Raw genomic sequence first — 13,811 nt, forward strand, 5'->3', positions numbered from 1 at the left:
ATAAAGTGGAGGAAATATTACAGGGCTTGGAGTGATTTAAAAGGGAACTGAGTTAATGCTATCGGGAGCCATTCACACATCAAACGTGACCCTGGCTTCAGAAAAAAATGGTTTGGAGCTCGTTAGTCTGACATTCTTTTACATCTAAAGAGAAATTGGGAAAACGTTGCTGTTAAAGCTTTAAGAATAATTGAATCTGTGTTCTGGGAATTTTGGGGGGATATACAGTAGAGGCAACTCTTATTCTAACAAAAACCAGTGGCAATTCCCCAAAAGACCCAGGTACACCCAGGTACATTCTGAATACATGCCTTAAACTTTCCTTAAACTAGCCCCAGCATTTCTGCATTGATTAATGGCCTATCAGATTAACAGCGGGGGTCCCTGGCAGTCCCATTCAAACTGAATTGCCAGAGATCCCTGCTGTGTTAATCCTATGGGTCGTTAGTCAATGCAGAAATGCCTTAAACGTGCCTCAAACTAGCCCAGAACATACCCAGCACATACCCAGAATGTAACCCGACTAGTTTACTGCAAATGTTAGAATAAACGTTGGCTCTACTGTATGTTTCCCCTTCCACCTTCCTTCTCTGACCAAAACACGGTCGCAGGGTTCTTCCCCCACACCTGCAAAGCCGTGCTCTTCATTTTAAATTCCAGGAACACCTTGTGGTTGCTTCACTTAATACTTATGCACGCATCCACTTTGTGTGTGTGTGTGTATCTATCTATCTCTATATCGCGATAAAACGTTTGTGAACCCCTTAAGATTTTAGGTTTGAAATATGTGAAAATACTATTGGATCTTAATCCAAGTTCTAATAATAGATGATAACCTGATCAAACAAATGACACAAAAGCATGATGCTTTTATTTATCCACAAATAATTCAACATTCAGAATGCATGTGTGAAAAAGTATGTGTAGCTTTAGATTCAATACCTGCTGGCATTCCCTTGAGCAGCAATGACTTCAACTAAACTTTTCCTGTAACTGCTGGTCAGTCTCGCATTCGTTTCGAGGAATGTTGGCCCATTCCTTCATACAGAATTGCTTTAACTAGGATTAACGAACTCTCTTCAGGTCCTGCCAAAACATTTTGATGGGGTTTAGGTCCGAACTTTGAGTAGGCCATTCTAAAATGAAGAATCTCTTCTTCTGCAGCCATTCTTTGGTAGATCTGCTTGTATGTTTAGAATCGTTGTCTTCATGACCCACTTTTGCTTCAGCTTCAGCTCACAGATGGATGGCCTGACATTCTCCTCTGGAATCTTCTGATACAATGCACAATTCATGGTTGTATCAATGATGGCAAGCCGTCCAGGTCCTGAGGCAGCAATGCGTCCAGGTGCTGAGGCAGCAATGCAGCTCCAAACCAACACACTCCCACCACAATGCTTGACGTTTGGGATGAGGTTCTTCTGTTCAAACGCAGTGTTTGGTTTTCGCCTAAAATAACGTTTCTCATTGAGGCCAAAAAGTTCTACCTTTTGACTCATATGTCCAGAGAACATTGTTCCAGAAGTCTTGTAATTCATCTATGTGCTCTTTGGCAAACTTCAGACGGGGAGTAATGTTCTTTTTCGAGAGCTGTGGTTTCTTCCTGACTGAGCACTCACATTAGCCAAGGTGAGAGTGGGCTGCAGGTCCTTGGATGTTACTCTGGTGTTCTTTGTGACTTCCTAGATGATTTGACAGTTGGTTCTTGGAGAGATTTTGGTAGGATAACTGCTCCTGGGTAGAGTGATTGTGGTCTTGAACGTTCTCCATTTGTAGACTGTGTGACAGTGGATTGGTGGAGCCCCGAAACCTTAAAAATGGTTTTGTAACCTTTCGAGGTCAGTGCCACAGCTTGATCTTGTCCATGGGCTTGGTAGGGCAGAATGTGACACCTTTTGATGATACAGATAACTCTACTTTATTTGGTGTGTAGTCTTGAGATGTGCAGTCCTGCTGTTGGTGATTGTCCCTGTTTGTATTGTTTGTGGTTGTACTGGCTGCTGCAGAGTATCTCATTCTCGGCCTCCGTCTGTGGAGTTTCTTTTCCTTGTTGCTAATTAGACCCTTCAGGAATTTTTCATGGAATGTTTGGAGTCCTCTCCATGTGTCTGCGTGTATTTCTTGTGTGTTCAGGATGATGTCTATCATCTCTTTTGTCTTTCTCCTGTTGCTGTAACAGATGCTATCAGATAGTTCCTTAATCTTTCAGAGGTCCTGGTGCACAGTTGTTGGGAAAATTTTGTGTTGTATGTGTTCGCAAATGGGTTCTCTGAAGGAGAGTCCTTTTGGGATCAGATGTTCCTTTTTACATTTGCTGAGGAAGATGAGTATGTATGTGTACAATGTAATTCTATACCTATTTACCAATAGGGACCACATAGTATCTACATACACTAATACAGCTTAATGCGGTATTAACGTGGCTCCCGTTTTAAAATTTAAAAAAAAAAATGTTTTGTTTTGGTTTTTGGGGGGGGGGGCTTTGGGCAAAATTGGGACAAAACATTAATAAAAGCTTAAAATAGAATAAAAACACAAACCCAGCAAAACAGTACAATAGAACAGAAGAATACTGTATAAGTGAATAGGACATAAGCTGAAGATCTCCTACCTCTCCTCTTTATGGGATTGTGCTGCCTCTGTCACTGCTCTGTGGGCGCTATTTGCGGGCTGTGGGTTCTGTGCGCTGTGCGCGCTCTGCGGGAACTCTGTGTGCTGTGTGAGTTCTGGGCGCTGTGGGCGCTCAAGGCCACGATCACAAAGCACCCTACCACTTCAAAGGCCAGCATCTTTCATGTTAACCGAAAGACCACACAGAATTAATTACCAAAAGATCACACAGAATTACCCCCCCCTGCTCACACAGTACCCCCCCCCTGCCCACACAGTACCCCCCATCCCCCCTGCTCACACAGTACCCCCCCCTGCTCACACAGTACCCCCCCATCTCCCCCTGCTCACACAGTATCCCCCCCTGCTCACACAGTATCCCCCCCTGCTCATACAGTATCCCCCCCTGCCCACACAGTACCCCCCCACCCCCCCTGCTCACACAGTTCCCCCCCCTGCTCACACAGTTCCCCCCCCTGCTCACACAGTTCCCCCCCTGCTCACACAGTTCCCCCCTGCTCACACAGTACCCCCCTCACACAGTACCCCCCCCTCCTCACACAGTACCCCCCGCCTCACAGTATCCCCACCGCTTACCCCCCTGCTCACACAGTATCCCCCCCCTACTCACACAGTATCCCCCCTCCTCACACAGTACCCCCCTCCTCACAGTATCCCCCCCACTTGCCCCCCCTGCTCACACAGTATCCCCCCTCCTCACACAGTACCCCCCCTCCTCACAGTATCCCCCCCGCCTACCCCCCTGCTCACACAGTTCCCCCTACTCACACAGTACCCCCCTACTCACACAGTACCCCCCTCCTTACACAGTACCCCCCCTCCTCACAGTATCCCCCCCGCTTACCCCCCTGCTCACACAGTATCCCCCCCTCCTCACAGTACCCCCCTCCTCACACAGTACCCCCCCCTCCTCACACAGTAACCACCCCCCCTGCTCACACAGTAACCACCCCCCCTGCTCACACAGTATCCCCCCCTACTCACACAGTATCCCCCCTCCTCACACAGTACCCCCCCTCCTCACACAGTACCCCCCCTCCTCACAGTATCCCCCCCGCTTACCCCCCCTGCTCACACAGTATCCCCCCCCTACTCACACAGTATCCCCCCTCCTCACACAGTACCCCCCCTCCTCACAGTATCCCCCCCGCCTACCCCCCTGCTCACACAGTTCCCCCCCCCTGCTCACACAGTTCCCCCCTCTCACACAGTACCCCCCTCACACAGTACCCCCCTACTCACACATTACCCCCCCTCCTCACACAGTACCCCCCATCACAGTATCCCCCCCGCTTACCCCCCTGCTCACACAGTACCCCCCCTCCTCACAGTACCCCCCTCCTCACAGTATCCCCCCCCGCTTACCCTCCTGCTCACACAGTATCCCCCCCTCCTCACAGTACCCCCCCTCCTCACACAGTACCCCCCCTGCTCACACAGTAACCACCCCCCCTGCTCACACAGTAACCACCCCCCCTGCTCACACAGTAACCCCCCTGCTCACAGTATCCCCCTGCTCACAGTATCCCCCCTCCTCACAGTATCCCCCCCGCTTACCCCCCTGCTCACACAGTACCCCCCCTCCTCACACAGTTCCCCCCCCTCACACAGTACCCCCCCCCCTCCTCACACAGTTCCCCCCCGCTCAAAGTAGCCCCCCCCGCTCAAAGTACCCCCCCCTGCTCAAAGTACACCCCCCCCTGCTCACACAGTAACCAGCCCGTCCCTACTCACACAGTAACCCCCTCCTCAAACAAGGTGTTCTGTGGGCGCTCTGTGCACTCGCTGAGTCCATGCTCCGAGGAGCTTACAGTCTAATTTGCAAGCTCCTCAGACAGGATACACCATAAATAGAAGGGCTGGACAGGCACTCCGATGTGCCTAAAGGGTGGTTTTTATTACTGGAAGTTTCAACCCCAACTGGAGCCTTTCTGAATGTCTGTGTGTCTGTGTGTGTGTGTGTGTGTGTCTGTGTGTGTGTGTGTCGCGTCACTGTTTCCCTAGATATCTGAACATACTCGGGTATGTTTTACATTATCACAGGGCTTACCTAGGATTCATTGGCAATGCTGTCACAGAATACTGCAGTATTGAGGCCTACATCAGAAAATGGAAATGAGGCCTGATAAATCTGTATATGTTTGCATTTGGTATATATAATGCGATCAATTCAGAACAGCAAATACATGCACGGATCTGTAGATGGGCTTACAGTGTTGTGTATTGCACTGGTTGCGTGATGTTGACAGCGCACAATGAGTATGTTACATGAGCACCCTTATGATTTTGAAAGAGTGCACAAGTTTGCAAATATTTGTGCTTCTCAAGACCTGTGCAAAAATCTGTTTATAGGTGCGGTCTCGCGAAGACATGGCTTATGAGGATTCAAGATACTTTTTGGGATTTCTGTCTAATCCAAAACGATTTAATGTTGCAATAACTAGACCAAAAGCATTGCTCATTGTGCTTGGAAATCCACACATCCTTGCCAAGGTATGTACCCACAAACAATTATCTGTATTCATTGCTGGAGAACCTTGCAATGCTGACTGTTGCATCATCATTTTAAGGAACATAACCTAAGTGCAGGACTTGTGCGTTTTCATTATCCGTAATCTCTGCCGTGGGACGTTTAGAACCAAAGCTAGCGGTAGAGATGACTAATGGAGGGAAATGCTTGCACCCCAGGGAGGTCTAAATTGAGAGACCTTGAATGAAGGTCTTTGATTGCTTTGTACAGTCTGTGTTGGGCATTAACAGGTGTAGCACAATGTTTGTTTCTTACAACTTTAGTTTGTGCAATTTCAAGCCAATAACCTCGCATCACTTAGGGATGCAAATAAAGATGATTTTATTGTTTTCTTTTACATTTCGTTGTTCGCTCTTCCTAGTGCAGACCAGATTTACCCAGCAGATTTGGGTAATGCAAACTCTATAATCTTCCAATTATAGGAGTAGTTCCTCCTACTCCGTTTTTTCCTTTGTTCCCACCCCTCCCCATTTTTTAATAATTTTTTATTTTTGCAGGTTGGGAGAATTTCCGGGGGGCGGGGGGGCAGGGCTTTGGCTACAGGGGTCCCGCGCTCTCCCCCAAGGTTACCCCAAAACATGTACTCTGGAATCCCTCCAGATTCCTGAGGACATGAGGAACACAGACCACCGGATAAAATACTCCCTTGAAAGCAATTTGCAGCTCACCGCCAAATTTCCCTGCTTCAGCACAGACCAGGACAGTAAGAACGGGCAGGGAACTGAATTACATTACAGGTCCCGGTATAACCCCAAGACCCAGTGTGGGGTTCAGTATATCTCTCACCAAGTATAAGGGGAAGAGAGTTATAGGTGTTTTTACGTTAAAGTGTAGAGTGTCAGTTCTGCGACCCAGTGATGGCTGTAATTGTATTAAAAACAGTCTGTGTGTCTCCCACCAGGGATAAGGTGGCGAGAATCCTATCATGTTTTAAATATATGGGTTATTGGAAGAGTGTTTACCTGTAAACCGCGCAAAGGAAAAGGGGATTTTAAAAAGCAGCAGCTTACAGCACAGCGCATAGCATTTAGCTAACTTCGGCTAGGAAGGTCAGAGGGCGCTGAGTTTTGCTGTGAGTGCTGCTGGAGTAAAATCATTAAAAAGGTTATCACGCAATTTTTATAAAGCCTTATAAAAATTGATGAATTAAAGTTCCCCTCATGCTAAGCTCCAGTGTCTGACACACACCCACGGGGTGGAACGTGTGTAATACACAGAAGCGCAGGACAGACTCTCTGGTAAATGAATTAAAGTTCCCCTAGTTTAACTGTTTTAACATTATAGACATAAGGGGATTTTCATTCAGGTGTCCAGAACAGGAGCTAACACTTAAGTTGTAAGTACTGTGCTTAGACGTGTATAGCAGGAGATTCCTGTGAGGTAAGTAATGCATATATAACTCTAACTTCTAAGCCATCCCGCTGATTCGGTTCCACTGTGTCTGGAATAATCCCGTAGTTGAAAAGAGCTCGCCAAGTAAAGTGTTAAGTGGGGAGGGGTAGATGCAAACACCTCCATCTTAGCAGATGTCCAGATGTCCGGCCCAAAGCAGACAAACTGTCACAAGGGAAGAGTCCCATATGCTAAGTGACAAGTGGGTAAAAGATGGAGTTTGTCGCACATGCCCAGTTGCTATGCTGAAGCTCCCCAGTGCCAGGCTACACAGGACTGGCAAACACCAGGATAGGTGGGATAATTTATTCCCACGCAGAGATTGGCTGGCAGGGTTAGGTATAGGGAGATTTTTGACCCTATAATAATCCGTGCCGCCCATCGGGGATCAGTTCCATCTAAGTTCCATCATGTAACAGATGCACCTAATATTTATCATGCAGTGAATGATCCGTCCTGTAACAAGACTTAACATCGTAACTAGTTAGTGTATTTTTGAAGTGAAACTTCCTTAGTGGCGCCTCCATTCGTGATGGGGCAAAAATGGATGGTGGAGACAGAAATGAAACGGATGTGACGTCAGTGCTGGCAGTTGAGGCCGGGCTGTGTTCTGGCTCAGCCCGACCCCAACACTGACATCACACCCGCTCCACAAATCAGATGCGGCGGCGACAGCCGCCGGCGCCGCTCCTAATGGCCCCCGCTCCCCCCACATGGCTGATGACATATGCGGCGGCGATAGCCGCCGGCGCCGCTCCTAACGGCCGCCATTCCCCCCGCACATCCAGGCCGCGCATGCTCAGTAATCATGGGGACTGGAGGAAAGCCACGCATGCGCAGAAGCGGTTGGCAGTGGCGCCGTTCCCCGCCCGCTGGCACGGCTGTTGACATGTGTCCCCGTCTGCTGCCCAGGACAGCAGAGACCGCCCGACCGGGACAGCCCCCCACCCACCCTTTCCTTACCCGAATGGGACCTCCCTCCCAGCCCACACATGGGCCCGCCTAACTTCCACTACCGCTGCCATGCCGCGCATGCGCAGAAGCGGCTGGCAGCAGCGCCATTCAGCCCTCCAGTGACGCGGGCGTTTGCGGGCCCCCCAGGAAGCGGTGGTACAAAAACCCGGGCGCAACCCGCACGGACCCCCACCCCGGACCCCCCACACACTGATGGACCCCCCCACACACTGACTGACCCCCCCACACACTGACGGACCCCCCCCCCGGACCCCCCCACACACTGACAGACCCCCCCAGGCCCCCACACACACTGACTGACCCCCCCAGACCCCCACACACACTGACTGACCCCCCAGACCCCCACACACACTGACTGACCCCCCCAGACCCCCACACACACTGACTGACCCCCCAGACCCCCACACATACTGACTGACCCCCCCAGACCCCCACACACACTGACTGACCCCCCAGAGACCCACACACACTGACTGACCCCCCCAGACCCCCACAGACACTGACTGACCCCCCCCAGAACCCCACACACACTGACTGACCCCCCCAGACCCCCAAACACACTGACTGACCACCCCAGACCCACACACACACTGACTGACCCCCCAGAGCCCCACACACACTGACTGACCCCCCCAGACCCTCACACACTGACCCCCCCAGACCCCCACACACACTCACAGTCACACGCACACTCAGTCACACACACTCAGTCACACTCACACGCACAGTCACACGTACACTCAGTCACACTCAGTCACACGCACACTCAGTCACACTCAGTCACACGCACACTCAGTCACACTCACAGTCAGATGCACACTCAGTCACACTCAGTCAGACGCACACGCAGTCACACGCACATGCATAGTCACACGCACAGTCAAACGCACACGCTCAGTCACACGCAAACGCTCAGTCACACGCACACTCAGTCACACGCACACTCAGTCACACGCGCACTCTCAGTCACACGCGCGCACTCAGTCACACGCGCACTCTCAGTCACACGCGCACTCTCAGTCACACGCGCACACTCAGTCACACGCACACACTCAGTCACACGCACACTCTCAGTCACACGCACACTCTCAGTCACACGCACACTCTCAGTCACACGCACACTCTCAGTCACAAGCACACTATCAGTCACACGCACACTATCAGTCACACGCACACTATCAGTCACACGCACACTCTCAGTCACACGCACACTCTCAGTCACACGCACACTCTCAGTCACACGCACACTCTCAGTCACACGCACACTCTCAGTCACACGCACACTCACAGTCACACGCACACTCTCAGTCACACACACTCTCAGTCACACGCACACTGTCACACGCGGAATTCACACTGCCTGACCCCCCCAGACCCCCACACACACTGACCCCCCAGAGCCCCACACACACTGACTGACCCCCCCAGACCCCCACACACTGACCCCCCCAGACCCCCACACACAGTCACATGCACACTCAGTCACACTCACATGCACACTCACAGTCACACGCACACTCAGTCACACTCACAGTCAGACGCACACTCAGTCACACTCACAGTCAGACGCACACGCAGTCACACGCAGTCACACGCATAGTCACACGCACAGTCAAACGCACACGCTCAGTCACACGCTCAGTCAAATGCACACTCTCAGTCACACGCATACTCTCAGTCACACGCACACTCTCAGTCACACGCACACTCTCAGTCACACGCACACTCAGTCACACTCACACTCTGTCACACGCACACTCAGTCACACGCACACTCTCAGTCACACGCACACTCTCAGTCACACGCACACTCTCAGTCACACGCACACTCAGTCACACGCACACTCTCAGTCACACGCACACTCTCAGTCACACGCACACTCTCAGTCACACGCACACTCTCAGTCACACGCACACTGTCACACGCGGAATTCACACTTAGTGCAAATAGCTAATACAGGGGATGTGTGCCGAGCACGCGCATTCTAAGTCAAATTTATTTGCGTTTTGTCATTGAGATTGTATTTTGATTTTTAATTAAAACATCACCAACACAAATACAATTTCTGTGACAAAAGTCAAAGAAGTTTCACTTACTATGCGCGTGCACAGCACACACAGCTTTTTTTTGTTGTAATTGTAAATCAAGCTGTGTATGTTCATTGTGTAAATAAATTACAATTTATTTTATCTCTTGCTTTGCTCAATCAAAGGATCCGGGTATTTTAGTGTTAAAAGCATTGGTCTCCCATGACACTCAGCCCCCCCCCCCCCCTCCTTCTCCCAGTTCCAACCCTGTTTAAAAATAATAATAGAGGCTCATTATGATGGGTTTCTCCTTTTTAAACAACTCTACTAAACATACTGAAAGGCCTAAAATCTGATCCACAGTTATACTGAACCACTCTTAGGATGTTAGTGTGGTAGTCGTAAAAGATCATGCATTCTTTTTACAGCATAAATTTATTTTTATTCCTACTAGGATCCGTGCTTCTGTGCTTTACTTGAATACAGCCTGGTGAATGGAGCATATACTGGTTGTAATTTACCTCCTGGCCTTGAATCTCTTCAACAGTGAGTAGTCTTTAAATGTGAGCAAGCTTGTGTACTGTGTAGCTTACTAGTATTGGGAGCAACTACATTTTACTGTATGATAAGGAAGGTCTTCATTCACAGGAGAATTGTCCAATGAATAATTCTGACTCCCTGGATTTATTTTTTCCTATAGGTTCCACTAAATTAAAAATAAAGGCTTCTATATCTTATGGCCGATTTTTGAAGTGGTTAAAAAAGTGTCTTATGGTGCATATTTACAAAACGATGCTATGTCCCAAACAGCTATATCAATCAAAGCTACATGGTATGATAGCAAGAGTGTCTATGAATTGCAGAATTGGTGATTTTGTTTAAAGCAGGGGTGGGCTACTCCAGTCAAGTCCTCAACAGTTCAGGCTTCCAGGATATCGTTGCATCAGCACTGCTGGCTCCGTCTTTCAGCTACTGATTTAGCCAGCTGTGCTGAAGCAGGGATATCCTGAAAACCTGACCTGTTGGTGACCCTTGAGGACTGGTTTACAGCGTACCTTTGATCTGTGAGTACTGTATATGCAGTGTAATTTTAAGTTAAAATTAACCAGTCTCTACCTAGGCTGTACAAAGCTTTATAACACAGAAAATGATCGTGTATGGGTTGAGGTGGTGATATTTAACCCCCTGTACCAAAAGGTTGTTAAATAAGGTGTTCTGTGAAACTGTGTAGTGGTTTGGCACATTGAGCAGTTCGGTAACTAGCTCTGTATGGCTTATCCATGGATTTCTTCATTATCTGAGTATTCTATCTGGAGCTTCCCTTGAGAAGGAACATTTTGGTAAATTAATTGGAGACTTGTTGGACTTCTCTCTGTTATTCATGCAAAAGTCCCACAGTATTGCATTTTTATATACCGGTATTTAATTGTTCAAACTCCAATATACAACAGTAAACAAAAGCCCCAATGCCCATCCAATATGACAAATTGTTTGATTTATTTCTATGGTTTTTTTTTCTTGTATGTATCGGTCATTTAGTTCAATATTTTGGCCAAAACATGTTAAGCTACAACCATGTCAAGGTCAGACCCGTTCAGCAGGTTCCTACACTACCAATGTTATACTGTCTTTTCAATTTCCTCCTCTACATAGAGAAAAGATGAAACAAAGCAATGATGCTCAATAACATGAGATGTGACATGTACGTATGTGGTACCTGAGTGGTTAAAGGCCTGTTTTGGCTAAAAGATTGCACTAAATGACCCATACTTATGAGAGAAAAACATACAAATGTATATTTAAAAAAGTGTCATATTAGATGTGCATTGGGGGTTTCTTTGTATATAAACAACATTAAACAGTCTGTCTTTATTTTTTGTTATTCGTGCAGGTGCGACTAGCTACAGTCCTTTGACAAACTAAAGATGATCCTCAACACAGATTCAAAATCACTTCAAGTGCTTTCATTTGATTACTTACTAGTTATGAAAACTGAAGTTGCCATGTATTTAGAAACCAGCGCAGTTACTCAAGAGCTGCAGGTCATTCCCAAAATAGTACAGGGTCAAACAAAGCATTTTTACCAAAATGTGTTGTATGTGTTTTCCTGTTTAAAAGGAGCAATCCAAGACAGCAATTTTTTCCAAATGTTTTATATAGTATTGAACCAGGGGGTCTCTTGCGCTGAACCCTGTTAATTTCAGGTTCAGGGAGCCCCTGCTTCTGGTGACACTTCCCAAGTAGGTGCTCCGGCTGAGCAAGCAGGGCTTTAAAGCTCCCGCGTCATGGATATATATATATATTTCGCCCAAGAATATCTGACAGCTTGGATTGCTTCTTTAGTTCACCAGTATTGTAGATTGTTTGCACATCTTGAAACACAACTAATGCGACTACTACTTTTACAATGCATTTGAAACCACGTATGTTTTTTAGTTTACCAAAAATGTTTCATATCACTTAAATCACAAAGCTGTCATGATTAAGATGTTTATCGCAATGCCAGTTTTAGGTCAAAGAAAAAAATAAATCAAAAATCTTTTTTTATTTTTTTTAGCAGACCAGTTAAACAATCTGCTAAGAAGTGATGCTATGGTCTTCGTAACTCATGCACCCGGGTAGCTTTGTATGACTTGATGCAGTTCTAATTAATAGGTAGCACGACTTCATAACCTAGATGTTACAATTATGGGATAGAGAATACTCTGAAGAAGAGAGAGCAGTGCTGGGGAATCGCTGGAGCTTTAGCTAGAAGGAATCTTAGATGAAAGTACACTCTGTTGCCTCCTTGTGGTTCACGAATGTTAATTAAGTTTGTGTACTACATATGTTTTGTTTTTGTTCTCTAAATCGCACAGTGCCTTAAGTTAATAAAGCATAATACAATATCAGAGAACTGTGTGGTGTTTTTCTATCAAATATAGTGTTAGTATGTAGGAGCTTTTAAGAGAAGTTGGAGGTACATATTTTTTAAACCACATGCTGCCAGAAAGCCTGGATTGTAAGGTAGAATGCATGTACTTTACCTGTCTTATTCTGAAACAAGCTGTACCCGGCATAACATACACCGATCTAGCAAATCTTAAAGGTTGTTAATTAAATATTACTCTTTGTTTTCACCCCTCCCGGTAATGCCGTACTGCCTCTTCCCCACCTCACTCTCTCATCCATGCCCTGCTCCTCTTTGCACTCTCCTCCCCTCTCTTTGCAATCCCTCCTGCCCCTGCGCACACTGCTCTCCGTTCCCTCCCCCCGTCATCCATCTGTCTCCTCCCCTCCTTGCTGTCATTCCTTAGCAACAGCTTAACGTGTGTGTGTGTGTGTGTTATGGTGAGTGAAAAGTGACTCAAAACGCTCCACCGTATAGCATATAAAAATATTACATGTGAGCACATTCACATGTCAAAGACAGGTCTGCAACACTGCTTTTCACCATTATCACCTAGCATTCAGTGCTTCTACTGCAGTAAGGGATTCTGGGAAATTACATGCAAATTACGTTTTCACTCACCATAACCTTAATAATGTGTGTTGAAGACCTACTTATAAGTCTCAAACTGCAAAGCCAGTATAACCAACCACACACTGATGAGACCCACAAGGTTGAAACTGTCTGTCTGCGAGTGGGTTTATTGGCTTTGCATCTCATCCCACGCTATGTTTAAAAGCTGTGTTTAAAGCAGCATGCATTGGCTTAAGGGTTCTCCATGTAATGTGGACTTGAGACAAAAGGTGGCACTGTGTACTCATTTCCATGTCATTTCCCGGAATCTCTTGCTGCAGTGGAAGCACTGTATGCTATCTGATAATGGCGAAAAGCAGGGTTTTTTTTTATATACCTCATTTTTATTAAACATTTTCATTGGAAGGGGGGTACAGAAAGGAAAAAGGAGGGTGGGGAATGCATTCATGTAGACCGCTGTCTTTACAATATAGTGTACAGTACATGTGACAGGTATTTGTTATAATTTATTGCTTTGTTAACCTTTCTTATTAATATATACTAATCGTGACGCAACATCCCAACCTTTGGCTGCGCTTATAGTGCCGGCGACAGCGATGCAACGTTGCATCAAAACAAATGTATTGCCGCCGTTGCATGCGTTTATAGTAAAGGCGACGGCTTGGTCGCGATCGCTGGATATCATCTCAATTTGATTTTTCCAGCGACCGCAGCCTTCCGTCGCCGACACTATAAGCGTAGCTTTAAAACATCAGCATTATCATAATGAATTGCCTCATTTATCAGTAAGTGA

The 13,811-nt window shown here is 47.2% G+C and overlaps 1 protein-coding gene across 1 annotated transcript in view; it reads left to right on the plus strand.

Annotated features, from left to right (window-relative positions):
* The window catches only part of MOV10L1 (Mov10 like RNA helicase 1), a 120,672-nt gene extending 108,227 nt beyond the window's left edge, over window positions 1–12,445 (plus strand). Inside the window, exons 24-26 of the mRNA XM_075599833.1 lie at window positions 4,984–5,124; window positions 10,010–10,101; window positions 11,447–12,445. Coding sequence (XP_075455948.1) covers window positions 4,984–5,124; window positions 10,010–10,101; window positions 11,447–11,456 — 243 coding nt within the window. The 3' untranslated portion in view covers window positions 11,457–12,445. The remainder of the gene's footprint in view (window positions 1–4,983; window positions 5,125–10,009; window positions 10,102–11,446) is intronic.
* Window positions 12,446–13,811: the final 1,366 nt, after the last annotated feature.

This window comes from Ascaphus truei, chromosome 5 (assembly GCF_040206685.1).
Source record: "Ascaphus truei isolate aAscTru1 chromosome 5, aAscTru1.hap1, whole genome shotgun sequence".
NCBI lineage: Eukaryota > Metazoa > Chordata > Amphibia > Anura > Ascaphidae > Ascaphus > Ascaphus truei.